The 20,771-nt window shown below is 41.2% G+C and overlaps 1 protein-coding gene across 1 annotated transcript; it reads right to left on the bottom strand.

Annotated features, from left to right (window-relative positions):
- Window positions 1-2,749: 2,749 nt before the first annotated feature.
- LOC118338038 (GRB2-associated-binding protein 1-like) lies at window positions 2,750-20,555 on the bottom strand. Its single transcript, XM_035675199.1, has 13 exons — window positions 19,952-20,555; window positions 12,945-13,073; window positions 12,191-12,356; window positions 10,776-10,962; window positions 9,556-10,229; window positions 8,011-8,093; window positions 7,766-7,875; window positions 7,368-7,663; window positions 6,753-6,824; window positions 5,003-5,099; window positions 4,303-4,432; window positions 3,965-4,099; window positions 2,750-3,697 (listed from the first exon to the last, which is right to left on the bottom strand). The coding sequence occupies exons 1-13, from the start codon at window positions 20,024-20,026 to the stop codon at window positions 3,512-3,514; spliced, it is 2,340 nt and encodes a 779-aa protein (XP_035531092.1). The 5' UTR covers window positions 20,027-20,555; the 3' UTR covers window positions 2,750-3,511.
- Between the last annotated feature and the right edge of the window lie 216 nt (window positions 20,556-20,771).

Genomic DNA, 20,771 nt, shown 5'->3' with positions numbered 1-20,771 from the left:
TAAACTAACCACAGACACAGGAGGTCAGGTTGATGAGCAGCAGGATCCAGCAGATCATGTTTTCCCTTTGAGAGGAGACAGTGATGAAGAGTCATAAACACATTAGATGTCAACAACAAACTCCACAGTTATTTTCAGTATCTGTGCCTACATGTCCAGTTACTCAGTCATAAGTTGCTTCGCAATGAGGCGACGTTTCAGAGTCATTTATCAGTTCACCCTGCAGCACTGCTTTGTTTCCACAGATATGTACAGTTAAAGTCATCCTCCTTTCTCACACAGGACTCACACACCAATGCAGATAAAAAAAACATGTAATTTACACACAGAAATATATTTGCCTTACCAGCAGAGCCAGTTCTGAATCACTGTCCTCAATCTCAGATATCCTCACTCACTGTCAATAAGTTTGAAGATGTGCCTGTACTTTGCTAGGTAGAGTGTGTGTCCTCTGCATCTGACTCCTGCTGCTCCTCCTATTCACACCCCTGTCTCTGTTAACACGTCACATTATCTGTACATGCAGTGGGACGTTCATGTGGTTACAGCCCTCGCCCTCAAATCATGTTAGGTGGTCAAACTGGTTTATCTGGGCTGAGAAACAGCTGGAAAACAGACAACTGTCCCCGTTTCCCGTATAGTAGGAGAATACTATCCTCATATAATAAACAAAATTCACATTTTACACACATTATAAATTGACATATTTAAATCATATAAGAAGAGTTCTAATATTTAAAAATGTTACTTAAGATTTTGATGAATTTTATTTCTGCTTTTAATATTTTCAAATCATTCAAGAAAGTTTTGTAGAAAATAACTAAATATTGGCATTAATTGCAATATCCATTTCTATAAATTACAATAAAATTTTTTTGCAGGTGTGTTCATTTATTGAGGCATACAACGTGCAAGCTGTGCAGCATAACTGTCCAAATACTAAGATGAAGATAAAATCATTTAAATTCTATTTCCTGGTGTGAACTTAATTGTGAATGAGCGATCTGCCAAAATAAACAACAGAGATTGGAATGGACTTTACTTTCAGTTTGCAGCAGCAGCAGCTCATTTGCTTCAAGGAAAAAACACGTTTCTGTGAAGCCAAGTAGAGGAGTCATGATGACTCAGCTCATAAAGGAAGCTCGAGGAGAAAATACTTCAGGTTCAGATAACACTGAGTAGTTTGGTCTTGTTTAAAGGTTCTGTCTGATCTAGTGCAGTACCCACCTGATGTGGATACATGAGAACTCCAGTGTGTGGACGAACATGCAAACACTCCCCGTCTGGTATCAAATCAGAGATCAGGTTAGGGTTTTTATCATAGGTGGGGCCTTTTCTCACATCCCTCCCCTTGGATACGGTTGTTAAACAAAACAAACACTGACATTTACAACAATCAAGTGTACATATGTGGCAGATGTTTTGAAAAAGAGGTGGAGTGAAGCTGGGAAAAGGACACGCCCATGTAAATAACAGTAACATTGCTTAGAGACATGCATGCCAACGTTTTTTTCCCTCTTGTTCACTGTAGTCCGCCACTTTGGTCCAGACTGAACCATCTCAGCAACTATTTGGTGGATTGCCATGAAGCTTCATACAGATATTCACAGTTCCCAGAGGACGAACCATAATGACTTTGGTGATCCCCTGACCTTTCCTGTAGCGCCACCATCAGGGGGATTTTTGTGGGTTTGAGTGTCAACATCTACAGGATGGGTTGCCATGAAGTCAGGTTCAGACACTCGTGCCCTCCTAAGGATGAACTGTTATCACTTTTGGAAATGCAAATTTCCTCTAGCGCCACCATCAGGTAAAACATATGAATCTGTCCCAACTTTGCTTGTTAGTTTAGCCTGTTGTTGCATGTTAGCATTTAGCTCAAGTACTTCACAGTGGGTACGGTTAATTACCTACCTGCAAAGGACAGTGACTTTAGGGGGTGTCGCCTCACTCTCTCTCCAAGCAAGCGGAAAGCAAACAATTACTTGCACTCTAAGTACTTGCACTTTAGTTTACTTCCATTTTATGCCTCTTTAGATTTGTATTCTACATTTAAGAAGAACATTTTGTACTTCTTACTCAACAAAAGTAATATAACTGGTATAGCTACTTTGCATAAACATGATGAATGTAGGTGTAAGTACCCCACAGTGAAGTTATTGTCAGTTTTAATTGCTGAAAGTAAACAGTCATCATGTAGTTAAATTAACAGTTCACCATTTAACTGTTAGTCGTATGAGGTTCAGATTCGTTTATTATTTAAATTAATTTAGCGGAGGTTTGAATATCTGCTCTTCTGGTTTAGTTTATTTGAATATTTGAGATAGGTCAGACAATCAGATTTAAATATGATGTAAATTCATCTCCATTATTTGAGTATGATAACATGTTTTAGGCATGATGGCAGCATGACTATAGGAATAATAATAAATAAATATAAGACAATAAAATGCTTTATGTTTGTGGCTGAGGGGGGAGAGCGGGTCATCCACTAACCAGAAGGTTGATGGTTTGATCCCAGGCTCCTCACTCTGCTTGGTGAAGTGTCCAGGGGCAAGATACTGAACCCAAAATTGCTCCGATTCTGTGCCATCAGTGTGTGTGAATGGGATTAGTTAGTTTCTGATGAGCAGTTGGCACCTTGCATGGCAGCCTCCGCCATTAGTGTGTGAGTGTGTACTTGATTTGCCCAGCTGTTTGGATTCAGACGACTTTGTGTCATGCGAGAATCAATAAAACACACTAGAAACCTGTGTCGTGTAGTGTTTATTCATGTATTCACTGTTGAACAGTCATTACTAAAAATCACATTTGTCGCTCACAGAATCAATGAAATTATTCAGCAGTAACATTACAGATTTGATTTGACACAATAATTAACTGCACACAAAGCTGCTGGGATGATTATATAAGAAAATCATCAAGTTATTTGGATGTTTTTTTAATCATCAGGACAGTCCACCTTTATTTTCTCTATTCCAGCAGAAAACACGATGTTTAGAGAATAATGGAGCTCTAGCTGATGCTTAGTTGGATGCTGGTGGATGTTACCTGTGCTGCAATCTTTATTGAAACTGGTGTCAAACCTGTGACCTTAGCTTTTATGTCTACAACACGTCTCTGACACAGAAACTCTGGAGGAAGAAATACTCTAGTTGGAGATTTAACTTAAATCTCAGCAGGTGCGTTGGAAGAACCTCAGCTTCCCTGGCTAAGTGACGCTAATGTTACCTAATTATAATGTCAATGTAGAACCATGTTAACCTACCTGCGGATACAAGCTTTGCCTTCCATTCACACATTCAACAAAAACTGTGCTCTCTCTACAGCAGACAATCCTATTACCTGTGCTGGTAATACACTCTTGGGTTGACAGTCAGCTGAGCATGAACATTTTTATAGAAACTCTCAGGAAGTGATGAATCGATTACTTTTAATCAAAGTAATTCTCTTTTTCCTTTAAAGGCCTCAGTGCTCGTTAAGAAGCTTCTTCAAACGTCTGTGTGCATTTCTAGCATTTCTCCTTCTCTGTGGACATCCTCCCATCATGCCACGCTTCTCTGGTGTTCCTCAGGGCCTTGGTCCTTTTGGGGTCCACCACCACGTAGTCAACACGTGTACGCCCGCCCCGTGCGAGCTCCTCACCCGGTCCAGTGTGCTCGCCACCGCCGCCTCCGCCTTCTGCTGTGCAGCGTTTCTGGTTGTGGGAAAAAAGCATTTTTATCTGTTGATTGATCCACTGCAAACATGATGTGAATGACAAAGCACATATTTTCTAATCAATAAAATATATCAAATTCTGAATGTATCACTCATATTAAATAATATTAGAATAAATAAGTGAAGCAAAATAATATTGTACACATGCAGAATGTGTTGATCTGGCGCCCTCTAGTGGCTGCACAATATAGTAACAGTAAATAAATAATATTATTTAGAAAGAGGAGAGAGAGAGTGGTGTTACCTGTCTTGTTAGTGTTGATCGCCCAGTGTGGAGGTCCAGGTCCAGGTACTCCACCTGTTTGTCGCTTCTGGCTCGCCGTAGCAACGGGCTGCTGACTCCGCCCTCTGACGCCCGGTGCAGCATGAGCCTCAGAGACTGTACACACACACACACACAGAGAAAGAAAAGTTTAGAGGAAAGAAAAAGGATGGAAGGAAAGCAGTGCACAAGCAGAGAGCAGGAGGGGGAAGAAGTGATGATGGCAAAATGAATAAGATCAGAAGGGGAGGGAGGATAGAAAGTAGGGATGGATGAAAGGATGTGGAAAGAGTGGGTGGGGGAGGAAGAAGTAGTTTTACCGGCTCTCCGGCGCTGAAGCTGAGGTTGGAGGTTGTCATGGCGACGTAGTTGTCATCCGGGTCATCGGAATCGGAGGAGGGAGACGAGCTGTGAGCAGAGGTCGGCCTGACTGCCCGACGACTGGACGGACTGACACACACACACACACACACACACATAGACACAATTAATCATTAAGCACATTTTAGTTAATTAGTAAACTAGTAAATTTAATATTTTGTGTGTTGGACTGTATCAAATTACATCAGGCTCTAGGGTTTGATGTGATATAGGTAAAGTGATCAATCAATTAATATTAATTTATAGAACAATCAGCAGATTAACTGATTATAAAAATAACTGTTAGTAGCAGACTGTTTATCAAACTCTGGAAAATTATGATGCACATTTTAATTGACATTTAAGAGAATAAACAATGATGATAAACATAATAGTTAATAACCTAATACTTTTAATACAGACTTTTTAAGAGTGGTATTGCCTTGCAGTACTCACTTACCACCACAGGGGGCAGCAGAGTGCAACCCAGCTCATTGTACCTGCTCAGATATTCACACTCTCTCTCTCTCTCTCTCTCTCTCTCTCTCTCTCTCAGTAACAGACCTTTAATATTGAATTGTTTTGTAGCTTTCTGTCAACGCCGCAATATAAGACCGAGCCATTGCTCCTTATCACGCACACAAACACACACAGGCTTACTCTCGCGTGAAGGTTCGAGTGACAGGTGAGCGGATGGGGGGCGGGACTTCCTGCCAGTCCTGCTGCACTGGAGTGATGTTCAGAGGAGCTGGTTTCACTGGGAGGGAGGAAGAGGAGAACTTTTAATTTCCACTACACTTTGAAACATTTAACTGTAAAAAAAAGTAGTAAAAATAAAAATAAATACAGACTAAACAAATACCTAAAAAAAAATGAAGGTACAGTAACAAAGTATTCGTATTATGTTACATCCCACCTCTGGACATTGGATAAGACATAAGTTGTTACTGCTGACTGTATTAATGCTTTCCAAAAGGTCAACTGAGTAGAACAGGACAAAGAAAGTGAAACAATCAAAGAGTGATGAGGTTTATTATGTGTAGAGAAGAGAAGAAGTAAAACCTCAAATGAAGAAGTAGTGTTTTGAGTGTTGCAGACTTTGCTCCTTAACTGTCAACCTTCACTAATATTTAATGTGAATGTTTCTATAAGCTACAGCTCTATATATGGAGCTGTGTGTTTGAGTGTGTGTGGCTGTCATGACCCCACTGTGCAGCCTTGTTGAGCAAAGTGGAAGCCGGTAAATAATTAAAACTAAAAGAGGCCGAAGGGGGAACAAGGGAGACGTGAAATGACAAACAGAGGGTGGGGTGGAGGGGGGGAAATGGAGAGAGAGAAGAAGAAGAAGAAACGATGGTCTGTTTCAGGAACAGAAAGAGTCTTATGGGCAGATGTTTCAGACTTTAAGTGAACAAACAATGACAGAAAATGTTTTGCCAAGTCGGACCGGAGAAGGAGAGACGACCAAAAAACAGGAATTATATTGTGGTAGAAAATAAACTGCAAGTACTGATGGGAAACGAGAGTCTAGACTTTGTTTACCAGTCTCACATTTATGAGCTATGAGAGTCCTGTCTATCAAACAAAGACAAAACAAAAACAAACTCCTATTGAACTACTGATGTTAATACAATGTATTAACATTCCTTCAACTCAGGCAGTTTCAGATCAAAATCTTGCCTCGGAACGTTTCACTTTGAGTTGGTTCTTGCCTCAATGACATTGATTACAGTTGTTTGTGAAGAAAATACCTCATTTTGTTGCTTGTTAACCAAGACCAGAAGCTACTGTTCTGTTCTCAGATAACAATCCCGACAAAAACGTTAATATTGGACGATTCTGCGAAACCCCTTGATTATGTTCATTGACAGTTTTAAAATCAACGTTATGGTATGTTTAACCAATGCTGTAGTACTGGAGTCTTTTCTCTCATTTAAGACGGTTTTTCTATTGTCTTAGACTGGTATTTGCACTTTGACATGGCCCATTGGTTTTGCCGAGTACTTTAGGGTATTAGCGATAAGCGCCTGTCACTTCCTGCCTGCCAGGTTTTGGCTTTGATTTGCACTCATTCTTGACTTGGACTCGAACCTCTTTGGACCTCTTTGCTCTTGACTCGGTCTCAAGTAGTCCTGGTCTTGGAAATACTGTAGTTGTAGGACGATAGTGTTTATGGTTACCAAAAAAAACGGGCAAGAAACTCTAGTCGGCCTCACTAAACACTAATCCACCACTCCAACCTCCAAGGACACAGTACTTCCAGCATCTGCAAGGAGCAATGGATGTAGTTCTTCCCAGGATACTTTATAGCAAAGGAATATCATTGTAAGAATGTTCTCTGTGTAATAAGCAATGCTCATGTCCGTTTTAGTCTGTGTTGTCAATTCTCAGCCCAGTTAATAGTTTGTACCTCTGGTTTTGTGCGTCATCTCTCCGGCAGCCTGGACGTCCGTTTTCTCTGCAGGCTGACTGGCAAAAACCCCTGCAGGGATACACATCATCAGACAGGAGAGAGCATCAATGAGGCTGCACTACTGCCGCAACTTAATCAATGGGGACAGATCAATGCTCGCTGTAAATGTGCAGAATTGACATTTTAAGTCACAATAAAGTTTCTTTCCACAGGCCATCACTCCGCATCACTAACACTAAAATCTTGACTGATGATGATTTTACTGTACATATTTACCTACTTAATGCATATTCATTCAATATTAATTGTTTGGAAATCACATAAACTTGTACATTGTATGCCTTTTATATATTATATATATTTATACCATGTTATTATATAAATGTTTCTTAACCTTCTTGTATGTACACACATACATGTTTATGTTTATATATTTTTGGTGATTTTCATTATATAATGCTGTTCTTTATGTCTTTTTGTACCTTATATGTCTACAAAATGACTGACTAAGTGATTGTTCTGGATATGGAGCAGTAACAGAGGGATTAAACACCAGGTCAAGCTTCCTTTGACACAGGGTTAGCTATAAATTCCAGATAACCTGCGACCCACCTCTGCGTTGTGGTTTCAGATTGCGGTGGATTGGAGGGGGCATGGCTTTGACCTCTACTCCCCCAGCAGTGTTAATGGTATTCCTCCGGAGCGCCGGGGTGAGGGGAGCGACGGGGGTCAGGGGGGAGTTACGAAAACCCATGTGAGCAGGTGGGGGAACTTGCCTCCCCAGTGACGCCAGGTCCCCTGTGGCAGGGGTGGGATGAATGGGAAGGGACGGGGTGAGGGGGGTCATAGGGACGTAGTTTCCATCCTGGAGCTGGGCCGAGGGGTCGGAGGCAGGAGTTGGAAGCACCCTGGAACAAGAGAAGAAGAAACTTGTGAAAGTGCGACATTTTAAGTTAAAAAGGTCCAGCACATGGACACAATTTTATCACTTTATGTGTTCTTTGACTAACCTCGGTGCAACAGGAGGCTCCGTGGTGGCGGCGCTCATGGGAACATAGTTTTCGTCCACATCGTCATCTTCAGCACAAACACTACCCAGAGGTACCATGCCTTTATTAAACTGAGAGAGAGAAAGACACTTGCATTTTGAAATGATAAACTGAAAAGAGATAAAAAAAAAATAAAGAATAGGGGATGACAGAACAGAAATTCTGTCACATATATTGTATTTTAGGCTTTAGAAGTTTTAACTCACGAAGTAGCTGTTGAAGCTCTCGCTGAACTCAAACATGCTAGCTCTCTCGGACCGAGACCGAAGGATGTAAAAAGACTCACAACCTGAAACACAGAGCGTACAGACCATCACATAAACCACCTGAGGCTCAGTGCGCTCTTAAAGGGTGATGACGTTCAACATTTTGGGAAGCAGGTTTATCTTGCTGAGAGTTAGATAAGATAACGGTGTGCTCGCTCATCCCGACTGTTCTCCTAAATATGCTCCTAAGAAGTTGTGTCTCCGTCATGAACACTGTACATTTTTACCACCCAGGCTGAACTGGCTGAAGAGACTCTTTGTGCTCTTGCGGGGCAAAGTTCTCGTCTTATTAAGGAAACTAATGCCAATCAAATTATGGTGAAAACAGGCATGAATTGTTTTAGCCGTGAGGATATAATCCAGTCCTGCACAACAAAGCCGCTTTATGACTGCAGAGCTCTCTGATCTCCTCTGAGGTTTTAAACTCTCTGCCACCTAATAGTGACGATGCAGCCTCCTAAGGGGATTTCACCGCCACTGTAACTGAATATTGAATAAGGAACAATATTTATTTCCGTTGACTCACGATTAATTTACATGACATGTGCCAAAAGGCATTCCTCTGTGAGCAGTTCTGTCAGGCAGCATCCATTTGTCCCTGTTGTTTCTTCATCATTTAAGGCTTTTGCATCCATGATTACATTCAGTCGTACAATATGCAATTTCTGCCTATAGGGGTCCCTCACATCAAAACAATAACAATAACACTAAATAAAGCAGTTACACCTTTAAAATCAGTGTTTCTCTGACGCAGTTCGGCAGACAAAGGACGTCCCGGAGAGGCTGTGAGCGGAGCTGCTAACATTAGCTCAGCTTGTTTCTCTGATGAACTTAAGATTCAGACACTCAGGAGGTTTCTTCTAGGAGCCGAATTATCCACACAGTTATCCTCCTCTCAAAAAAAAAAAACAGACCCGGTGATTAAAATTAAACAAACACTGAGTAAAGCAGTTTCAGATTAAAAAGCTGTGTTTCTCTGCTGCAGTTTTGGTGGACAAAGGATGCGAGCCGTCAACTCAACTTGTTTCTCTGATTATTTAAGATCCAGACATCCAACAACTAAAATCCTTTATCTTGTTAAAATATAGAGTTAAAAACAACCAAGACTGATGACGTATGATGATCTATACTAAAAATGTGGCTTAAAACTTGATTATTGTCAGTACACAACTCAACAACATAAGTGGAGCATTTATAGACATTTTAATGTGGAGATGTTACACATTATATCTTTAAGTCAAAGATATAAGACGCTAAAATACACTAAGAAATCAAATAAAGATGGTCACTGAGAGTTCATAAAGTATAAGCACTGCAAAGGTAACAAGCATCAATTTCTCTTATGTCCAAAAAATGTAAAAATGTCAGGTTGTGGTATGAGAGTGATTTCTATATACATAAACATATTTCCCAAAATGTCAAACTACTATTGTAATATCAAACCTTTAATGAGAGATAAGTCAGGACAGACTACTGTCTTCCTACCTGGCTGTATGCGTCCTGGCATAGTGACAGTGTTACTCTTTGGCAGACCTCCACCCCCTCCCTCCACATATCCATCCCTCCTATCATGCTCTGAGGTGGATCGGGGCAGTGTGCCCCCAGCTGAGCTCTCTCCCTGGGCTGCAAAGGTCGGGGGCTTGGGCGGGCGTGGAGGAGGAGTCGGGGTGGAGGCGTGGAGCTCCGCCTGGGTCAGGGAGTCCACGCTGGGGGTAGAGGATGGCCGGCGAGGGGTACGTGGCTGCGGGGTGAACGCAGGACGGGGGATCTGGTAACCACTGTTGGTGTATGAGTGCGTATTTGGATGCACGGCGGAGCGCGTGTCATCAGTGAGAGGCATCGCCACAGGTCGCAGGTGGAAATCCAGCGAGTGCTTCCTGGGATGAGGAGACGGGTGACAGCGAGGCCTGCCGGCTCGTTTGTAGAGGTCAAGGGTCATGCTGGCATCCAGAGACTGGCTGAAAGGGCCCGTCATGGCAGTAGCTGTCCAAGGAGCTGTCCGAAAGCCGGGGGAACAGGAGGAGGACGGGACCGGGAGGCTGTTGGGAAGGAGGGAAGGAGAAGAGGAAGAGGAAGAGGAGGAGGAGGTGGCGGAGGGAGGAGGGTAGAGGTTGTCGTTGTAGTCGGTTTCAAGAGAGGTGGAGGAACCTAAAGGAGGCCTGGAGACAAGAGAGACACCAAAATAAATTCAGAAATACAATCAAAATCTTTCCAGCTAAGGAGGAAAGTCTGATGAAGTGTTCCATGACGGTTTGAAGGCTCTTAGAGATCCGTGGGTGTGATCCAGGCTAAGATAAACCTCTAATCCCCATCCTTAAATTCAACACGTCTGAACCTGTAACTCTGACTGTTGGTCTAGTTGATTTAGCTTCAGCTGGTTCTTTAGTCTGAACCAGAGTGGAAAAGTTGAATTTGTGCATTTTATGTGAATATTAGCCAGCATTTTTAAACAAAACTCACATGATTTCTACTCTTTTTACTCATTTATAATTCTGTTGTATTCTGTTGTATTCTGTGCTTGTGGTCTAACTCACCACTTAAACTGTGTGGGATGTATAAGATCTAAAATACTCTCTGTTTTGGTTCTGATTTGTACAGTAAAGCGTAGTATGGGTCTGTATTCTTTCTGTTTCTGAGGTCTATAAATTTACTTTCACATCCCAAGATAAAGTCTTGCTTCCTGTATTTTGGCTGTGTGTGTTTACCTGATGTGACTCTGGCAGTGTGATAACCAAAGGTAATCCTCTTCTGCATTGGCATCAGGCTGCACATTCCGCACACTCACTGGATCATAGGGTGGTGGGACCGACCCTGTTACCGTGGTGGCACTGCCACTGGTTGGGGTTGTCCCTGTGATGGAGGACGAGCCAGAGACAGAAGGTCTCTCTGAAACTAGAAAGAAAAAAGTCCCCCAAACAAGAGGTCAAATAACAATATGTAAATCCTTGTAGAAAGAAAAAAATATGAGAAACCCTTACTGTGTCTCCCTGCAGATCATTATGGGTACTGGAGTGTTTGAATGACAATATTTACTTTAAAGCTCAACTTATCAACTTGGGTCTTAGTAGACATTTTGAAAAGTAACTTTTGTGTCTCCAGAGGAAGCTGCATTGTGGGTAATGTGTGGGCCAGGTTTTGAAAAGGATTCTGATATTAAAAAACAAAACAAGTAAATCATGAGTAAGACAGAAATACACTCACTGAGCTGTTGTACTGGATTACAATAAAATTTTACACGTGTACCGAATAAAGTCACCACTGAGTTGGCGTGCAATGCTAAACAGGCTCTTAATTATGACAAATAGTCTAGTCCAATTTTTTAAAATTATTATTATACATAATCCAAAATGGATAAACGTTTACCTTTACCATGATGGCACTTGAGCCAAAAATAAATACCCAAATAGGCCAAGATGATGAATGAATAGGATACCAGATCTGACTAATTGGGGCTTAAGGTGTGTGTTCAGGTTAGGACTGATTTACTGTAAATATGAATTCCCGTCAAGGGGAAAACATGCATGTCAGCCAAACAGTACCATAAATATTTGTTAGGCTCCAACAAGTGCGTCAAAACAGAAATCCATTGACTTCAGCATAAAATTTTTTAAAATGATCTGTTACATTTGATTAACTTATAAACAAGAGTTATGCATGATGGGACACTGAGGTACTACGCAACGAGCAGTGTTGTATTGCACAACATTTGACTCTCTGAGATTATAATATGCAAAATGATTTAAAAGAAAGTTATCAAAACATGAGTTATAAGACAAAATGACTCATTGTGGGCATCAAAGTCTATATCAGTAAAAAACAAACAAAGTTGATATGACTGTACAAAGTAAAGCTGTTATATACAATACCATACTTTATGATATTTTAAATACTTTACCATATACACATCTGAGTCACTAACTCACACACTCACACACACTCACACACACACACACAGTCCTGAAGGCCTTTTCGTCAATCTTTCTCTCTGCATGTCCTCTTCTCTCCTCCCACTAGTTTTCACACTGACTCAGCCACAACCCACACATCTATCCATATCAAATGCAAAATAAGAAAGTGGTGCGAAGAATATTTCTATTCCCTCCCTCTCTCTCCACCTCACCGTCGTCGGTCGGGTTGAAGCCGCAGAGCAGGCAGATGGCGGACACCCAGCGGTTCATGTCCTCCTCAGACTCAGCCACCAGGTACCAGGTCCTCTCCTCCGTCCTCAGGTCGAAAACGAAGCTGCTCTCCAGCTCCTTCTTTGTGAATGACAGGCCAGCGTCTACCTGAGGAAGAAGAAGAAGGGGATGCAGAGAGAGAAAAGAGGCAGGCTGGGAATGAGTGTTGGAGCACAAATGTAAGACATTTAGCTGGTGTCCAACGTTTCTCCTGCTGACAGAATTCATTGAAAAATACAAGAAACTAGGCCAAAGTAATACAAAAAACACAAAACCTGTTGCTTACTATTGCTGTTTAGTAAGCATTAGCAGGCAGTAAGCGTTAAACCCAGAAACTTTAGTCTGGCTTAGAATGGAACAAAGTTTTACTTTAGTTTGTTCAGTGGAGCATATTCTATGAAGTTTAAAATGACTTATCCATAAATAAATACATAAAAGAATACAGTCATAAAGAAAAAAAACCCCAAACCCTCAAACTAAAAAGGGAGGTTCAACATTTAAAAATACAAAAACTAAACATACTGAAATGAAAACTTATATTCCAGTAATCAATGAATAGGATTAAATGTTTAAAAAAGGTATTAAGTTCATAATAATACTAAAGTTTTGGCTCATAATGCCATGCAGCTGGTCTTTCACTGCCTTTTCAGCAGTGCTCACAGATGGTGTCGGACCATCCTGTGTCTGTCTGTTTACCTGCTCACACAGGTTCAGGTTGATGGTCCTGATTGGCCGGCGGGACTGCTGGTTCTTGTAGTACTGCAGGACGTCCGGCTCCCCGCTCAGCCGACCGCTTCGCAGCACGAACCAACGCCTCTTCCACGCCTGGAGGGAGTGAGAGACACTTATTACAATCCAAAGGGAGAGAATATTAAATGGCTCTAATTTTTTCTAACATAGAAAAAAGAGACAGAGGAGAGAACAAGAATGAAATGGTTTCAAACTACAAACAGAACAGTTACTTCAGTGCAGTATCTATGAATATGTTCTGTCCAAAACATGTAGGTACTCGTCATGTTAATACCTTAAAACTTTAATTAATAGCCCAGGCTTAGTCACTGAACTCAACCTGCCTCTATTTAAGACAGGCTTTTAATTCCTCTTGCACAAGCTCTTGTTCAGCAGAGAATAAATACTTTATTTTAACCAGTATAAATGTTCCTTTAATGCCTTAATAATTAGGCAATGTGCATACATGTCACACAAATCATTCATTTGATTATTTTATATTTTGGTGCTCGTGGTTTCCATAAAATGAACTAAACGATTCAATTGACTGATCTAACGATGTGTAGCATGTCCATATCAGCAAAAGTTTAAACATTTATATTTGTGTAGATCATCTAAGCAGCTTAGAACTCACTCAAGCTGGTTTTAAACAAGGTTTTATACATCCTGCATCAAAACATGTCGCCACACCAGGTTAGTAAAGGAGACCCGATAAGAAATGTACAAAGATTAACCCTTTTCATTTTCAGAGGGTTCATGTGAACTTCCCTCCAGCGCCACCATAAGTACAAACTTTTCGAGACTAGTCAGTGTTGGGGCTCAACGGATACAGAATTGATACTTTTCTCAGTTCAAGGCTTCACTGATGGGATTTGCAATGCCCCAATCTCTAATTAGCAAAGATACTATTGTATTTTATGTGCAAATAAAACTTGTGAAGGAGTCAACAGCAGGATTTAGGAACATTTATTTCTTTAGTAGCTAACTTTAGTAAAATGAATGTATAGATTATTGATTAAAAGGTCAGTTTAGATGATGTTTTTATTTCTCCCACGCCCCCCCTCCTCTCTCTCTAACATTTAAGCTAACTCTAGTGTCTCTCTCCCATAACAAAAGTTTTACACTCCAGTGCACATGAATGTTAACTAAACACTCTCTCTCTCTCTCTCTCTCTCTCTCTCTCACACACACACACACACACACACACACACACACACAGTAAACTGCTAAATGTTTGACACTTCTCTCAGGATGTTCCCATCATGCACTGAGCATGATGGGTAGGGTCCATCTCCAATGAGCGACCCACGGGATGACACCTCATTTTTCTGACATGACTCACCATCTGTGTGTGTGTGTGTGTGTGTGCTGTTAGTATTAGTGTGTAGGTAGTGTGCGAACGACACGTCATGATTATTTAAAGGTGTGAAGCACAGCATGAAGAAGGATTTAAATTCAATAACAGCTTGTGCACACACACACACACATTATCTTGCCACGTGATAATCTCAGTGTTTTTCTGTTTAAAGGAATCAGGAGAATTTAAGTTTTCTCCATAACTATCTGAAAGGACACAGAATCGATTAAGAAGACTTGAACTATAGGCTTGAGCTTTGTGCTTCTGTTTACGTGGGTAAATTGGTCGGTGTATGTGTACGTGTGTGTGTGTGTGTGTGTGTGTGTTTGCCTGTTTCCACCAGTCCAACAAACCAAATCCATCTCTTCCGATCCCTGTTTAATTGTGTTTCTCAAAACCAACGTGACTCCAAAGGCATGCCTCTGTGTGTGTGTGTGTGTGTGTGTATGACCAAAGTGCACAGCAATTAAATACTGTAGAGCACGTTTCCCCCTCCCCTCCTCTCCAAACACTGACAGGAAGAGGAAATAGCTGAACAGGAAATGCCGGTAAGAGATGGCAGTAGATGTGTGTGTGTGTTTTTGCCTGTCCCCCCCTCACTCTGTTTGATGATCAGTCGTCTTCAGGCTGCTGACTAAATAAAAGCAGCGGGGTGGCAGCGACTTGTACAAAAATATTTTTCTATGGCTTCTAATTCAAGGAACAGGGCCGAGCTGCAAGAGCTAATAGACCTTTTTCGCAGCAGCCATTTTGACATGAAATAGTAGGGTAAACACAGCCGTTACAAGTTATTCTAATTAAGGTTCAATTCAGGTCAAACAGAGTCAGGGTGCTGCTATTGTACATGTTAGCTCACTGGAAAAGGCTCTGCTACACTAAATGGAACAGGACCTTAATTAGGTGGAAACACCTGTGATTACCCTACTAATTCATGTTAAAAAGGCTGCTGTGAAAAAGGTCGAGAACTCTAGAGTTTTACTAGAACCGTCACTAGAAGCACATTTATGGTCCTTTGAGAGTGTTACTGTGTGTTGTAGTTGAGCTAACAGCCATACTACAAGAGGCTCTGATATTTTAGCACTACTGAGGGCAAATTTCAACACCATGGACGCCATGAACGCAGCATTTTGTTGCCGGCTGCTTTACAGAGGAGTATGCCTCTTAGAAAAAGGCTGATTTCTCTTCAACATCACAGCTAACTGTTAACATACTGGCATCAGAGCCTATGACTCATAGGCACCAGCCGTGGCAACAACTTTTTGACTGACAAAATCAGAGTTGAATTGTTTTACGTATTTATTTTGGGTTAGGTAATAATAAGTGGGACAGAACATGATAAATATTAGATTATTAATTGAAGTGAAAACCAGGACATTTAAGTGTTTTACGGGTATTTTTCGTGATTCTGGACAATCCTGGACAAACTCTTTATATGTTGTTACGCTCTGAATACAGTACAGTTATGTACAGTGCACACAACGTTGTTTTTGCCGGCGCTTATGCAGTATGCTAATGTTAATGCAACCAGTATATGAGGGGCACAAACTGGGGTTACGTTTAGCTAGCTTTCTGATTTTTTTTAAATTGCTGCAGCAGTCGGGGGGGGGGGTCAACACATGTGATAGACCTTAGAGTCTTGCCAATTTTGTCATGGTTAGGGAGGGTGAGAGAATGTGGCTGAACCAAACTTTCAAATCCTAAGCAGAAAAAGCAGTTTTTACACACACAATATTTGTTCTGTTAACATCTTACACCACAAGAATCTGTGATTATCTGATTACATCATTTCCTTAAACACCTTCTCTAATCTCTTCTCCCTCTATTCTCTCTCATTTCTCCTCCTCTCCTTTCGTTTTGTTTCCTCCATTGACCTCTGACCCTGACAGGAAGAGGGCACAATGGATCTAAAATAACACTTCCTCCATCCTGCCTCCAAACCAAAATTAACACCAGACTTGAATAACAAATTTCCTACTGTTCACTTCCTTATTTACTGATCCATCCCGCCTTTTCCCATCACATTTAACACTTCTTTAGAACTGCAAACATGTGACATGTCCCAACACTTTCCATTTGACGGCAGTCACTGTAAACACTGCGAAGGAACTGGTATTGACTTGTTCCTCATCGCTTCCCTAAAACTCAACTGGAACTGAAAACCACCCAAATAGTTTTCAAATCCAATTACACTTTTATTTAAAATGACATGTATTTCATTAGAGGATACTTCTGGTTATACTTTTTAATTTATTTCCGTCAGTTATGTTGACAATGTTCAGACAATCACACAGGGTGTACACAAGGAAACCCTATCAAGATTAACAAGTGGTTCCAAAGCTTTTAGGTTTATGACACCTAAACGTCTACTCACTACATCTTGTCACAGGTTGCAAATGTCACTGGGTGGTGGCCTGAATGATTTTTCCTTCTTAGATAATTTCATTTAAAACATTTTAGGGAGGTTTTAGATGTAAAATTATCAGGTGACTTTCTACTATACGCTACTATAAAGAGTGAGAAAGTCCACATATGGAGGTGGTGGGGTGGATGCATGGCTCAAACAAACACAGGAGACCACTGTTCGTGTCCCATGTGATCCCCAAAAGTAAACAGTTTCTATGAGGTTGCATTTTAATCATGTACTAAAGTTACATCAGGTACGTTATGTAACCTACGACCTTTTGCTAACCCTAACCAGGTCGTTTTTGTGCCAAAACTTGATGAAACTCCAACCTTTGCAAGTGGACGTTTCATATATATCACAACTTGGCCGCGGAGCCCTGTGCGTCCTGGAGCGATGTGAAGGATACCTACCGCGTCAACCAGAATTTCCCTTTTGTTTAATTGATCGATGATGGTTTTTGATCATTTTAGTGCACTTTTGTGGAGCCTTAGAGCGCTGTATTGTTGCTGTAGCAGGTCTATCCAAGCTGTGATGGCTGTGATACAGGACAGTGTCTCAGATGCAGCTTTCTTTAAACTGTGTTTGACCTTATGTGTGTGTGTGTGACGTTTGTTATTGCACTGAAGGTTGCAGAACTTTTTATTCTCCTTGGTTCTGTTCCAGTTTGTGTGTGTGTGTGTGTTCATCTGTGTGTGTTACCAAATCTTCTAAATCTTTAGGGAGGCCCCTTCTTCCAACCGGGCCCAGCTGAGAGCGATTAGTTTATTACATAACACACACTCTCACACACACACACACAGTTTTTGACAGAACAGGGAGTGTATGATGTATGATGAGGTACACTCCACGAACTCTGGCCCAATACTTAACGTGAACACATGAACGCAGACTCAGCCTGCAGCAGCCATTATGAGGAGCTCCGTGTGAGTGTGTGTGTTGACAGTCGACACACAGCTGGCCGGACAGTGTGTGTGTGTACACACTGGGTTGTATATACCATCATGGCTAAATGTATACACAGTCTGGACAATGGGCTCTTTATTTCGAGCCCTTCTTGTCTCTCTACTCTTCTTATTACTCTTTTCTTCATCTTTTTTTTCCCACACTTTTTCCTCAAGTTCTTCCTCTACTTCTTCTTCGTTGTCACCTGCTGTGGTACTCAAGATTTCATATGTGGCAGCAGAAAAATGAAGTGCAACACAAGCAAAGTGTCTGTGCAGTATGTTTGTTCCCCCTCTAAAGTTGATGACATTTAGTTTACTGATGCCAGCACAAAGGGATTGTGGGTAATAAAGTCATCAAAATTAGCTCTTGGGACAATTTTAAGGTTTTTCCATTCAATTCCTTCAGCAATCATTGCTTCAGAGTCTGAACTTTTCTTCTGCTCCATTTATTCCTCCTTGGCCTTTTGCTTTCAACCCATGCACGCAGGTTTGCGCAGCTACCCTTGTTAAGATATCGACTTCATTCATTCACAGCCTAAACCTAACCTCAGTTCACACCTTACCCCTAACCAGACCTCAGAAATGACATTTTGCTGCATTAGGACCAGTCCCCACGAGGACAACTGGTCCTGACAAGGTCAGTGTTTATATCAGAAAAGGTCCCCAGTAGGAAAGAAAAACACATATATACACACACACTCACTAAGAAAAGAAAGTTACAAAAGAACAGGAAGAAAAAGTAAATGAATGAAACAGAAAGGCAACATATACCAAAAAAAGACAACAGAGTTTTCTCTGGAAAGAAAGAAAGAATGAAGGAGAGAGTAAGGGAAAATATGGAGAGGGGAGATGAGATTAGCTCAACTCACTGGTAAGGCATGCCAGATATGCAGTATGTGTGTGTGTGTGTGTGTGTGTGTGTGAATAACTGCCTAAGCTGTTTCTTTACTGGAAAGCTATCCATGCTGCCGTTGGACAAACAGCCTTGTACTAATTTTGGGATATTGACCTAATATATTACGTTATACAGACTCTTGTATCTATTTCAGGTACATGGCAGGTTGTCACTTTTCAGATTTGAAAGATAAAAGGTACCTTTTCTTTTATGTTGTGTTAGCCAGTTAGAAACAGCTGTTTCTCTGACACAGCGAATGAATGCTTCTTTTGGTACTAGGACTTAATTGCAGATTTCCAAACATTTTCCCAACCAGTTAGCGAGGAATTCAAATCCCGTTCCCATGCAAGCTGAGTGGAGCAGTAGGCGTTAGGTGCTGCAGAGGCTAATTATCTATAAATGTTTGGAAGCGGACGCCTTCATAAGGCAGTGGTCATGTTCTGAGAAAGAGGGCAATAACATCCTTAAGTTTCTGCTTTTTCACTAATGATAACTGCACATACAGTATTTAAGAAAAAAGACCAAGTTTCAGTTTAATTAGCATTTGATCACTTTTTTGGTTGTACCAGATGTTTAAGGCAGAAGGGAAGAGCAAACCCCTTCAACTCTTTTTTGGATATTTGCAAAATGTAATTACTGTATATAAATATCCAAAGCAGCAGGTGGTTCGGTGTGATGATACCACAAAGATGGTAAAAAAATATTCTTATGTTGAGACAGGATTGCATATTTTAGCCATACCTAGCTCCATACCTCTTGGTTATTGCCTTTATATACTCAAGAAAGTGGGTACCTGAAATGATATGCTAATTTAATAATAACATTAATATCAGCAACTACTAGGCCTCCAGGTTGTAAAAAACAGTGTTACCAAGTAGAACTCTGTTGGCGTCCTCCAAATACATAAAAACAAGACATATCTCCATGTATACACACACATATATATAAAATTCTGAATGTTTCTATTTTAACTACAGTTACCTTGTATAACAAGGCTGCTTTAAAGTAGTTAAAAAATACTATAAAACTGAATTAAACTGATAAGGTGGAGCAGCAGACAGCTGTGTTGTGCTTCCGTTTATGATCGTGGCTCTGTAACTTAAGGAAATTACTCATTGTGTAAATAGTGATGAAACCCAGAGCTAATCCTCAGGCTTAATTAAAAACTTCTCAGGAGCATGTGTGCCCCGTAGGTGCATGTCAGCATCTAATAAACAGTCACTACTGATGTGTACTTGACACCCAAAATAAAACACATAATAATAATAAATAAAAGTACTTTAGAGATGTGCTCTTTTGATAGCACGTGGGACTGTTTAGTGTTATTCTCAGATCTGTTTTTGCCAAAAGCTAAAAGAGAAGTGAAGTACTCACATATCGCCGTAGTTTTTTCTCTGGTGGGGATTTTCGCAGCCAACCTTCACACACCACCTCCTCTGCTCCGCTCATCCTGATGCCAGCAAACCAATCGATCAGCTGGGCTCCCAATTGGTGGATCGGGCTTACAATCAGGTGTCAATGCTGACAGGCTTCCGGTAAGTCAATTAGGAATCTCAGGAGTCAGTCAGACTCAAGCAATCAAGTGTCAAGTCAGTCAATTCAGCGTCAGATCAGTCAGACTTAAGGTGTAAAACTGATCAGTGAGACTTCCAATCACTTGATCAGGCTTCAGATCAGACTTAAAGTCAGTTAATGCGGCTTCAGTCAGTCACAGAGGCTGATCCTCCAGTCCTCCAACCAATCTGATAATCTCTAATTCAGTATATCAAATAATTTGACAAGAATTGAAATCTGTTGACAGCCTCTGGTAGATCAGTCTGTGAGCCGCTGCTGTAATCAGTGAGCTCAGGTCTGCTGCTTGATGGATCCACGTCTCTAGTAGTTTCCATCCAAACATGAGGGAGCTGCTCCTCTTTCCACGGCTGAGTCACACCTCCTTCTGAGAGGGTTTCTACTTCCCAGCCGAGTCATTCTTCCCTCCCTCTCTCTCTCTCCCTGTCTCTCTCTGGTTGTGCGATAACCAAACACAATGCCTCTGCTCGGACATTCCTTCTCTCCTCTCCTCCCACTTTTCCCTCCTCCTTCTCCTCACTCCTCCCTTTCTGCTCCTGCTCTGTATAACAGGAAACTCCCCCTGTGGATATGTGTGTGTGTGTGTGTGTGTGTGTGTGTGTGTGTGTGTGAGGTAGTTTTA

This window comes from Morone saxatilis, unplaced genomic scaffold (assembly GCF_004916995.1).
Source record: "Morone saxatilis isolate NCDOM2014 unplaced genomic scaffold, NCSU_SB_2.0 Contig4, whole genome shotgun sequence".
NCBI classification, from domain to species: Eukaryota; Metazoa; Chordata; class Actinopteri; family Moronidae; genus Morone; species Morone saxatilis.
Note: the sequence above shows the minus strand (reverse complement) of the source record. Positions and strands in the feature narration are given on the sequence as shown.

Coding starts and splice junctions, on each gene's coding strand:
- LOC118338038 (XM_035675199.1), bottom strand. CDS start 20,026: ATGAGCGGAGCAGAGGAGGTGGTGTGTGAAGGTTGGCTGCGAAAATCC. Junction 10,230..10,775: donor CACTGCCAGAGTCACATCAG/GTAAACACACAC, acceptor TCTTGTCTCCAG/GCCTCCTTTAGGTTCCTCCA. Junction 8,094..9,555: donor GCCAGGACGCATACAGCCAG/GTAGGAAGACAG, acceptor TCTGTGTTTCAG/GTTGTGAGTCTTTTTACATC.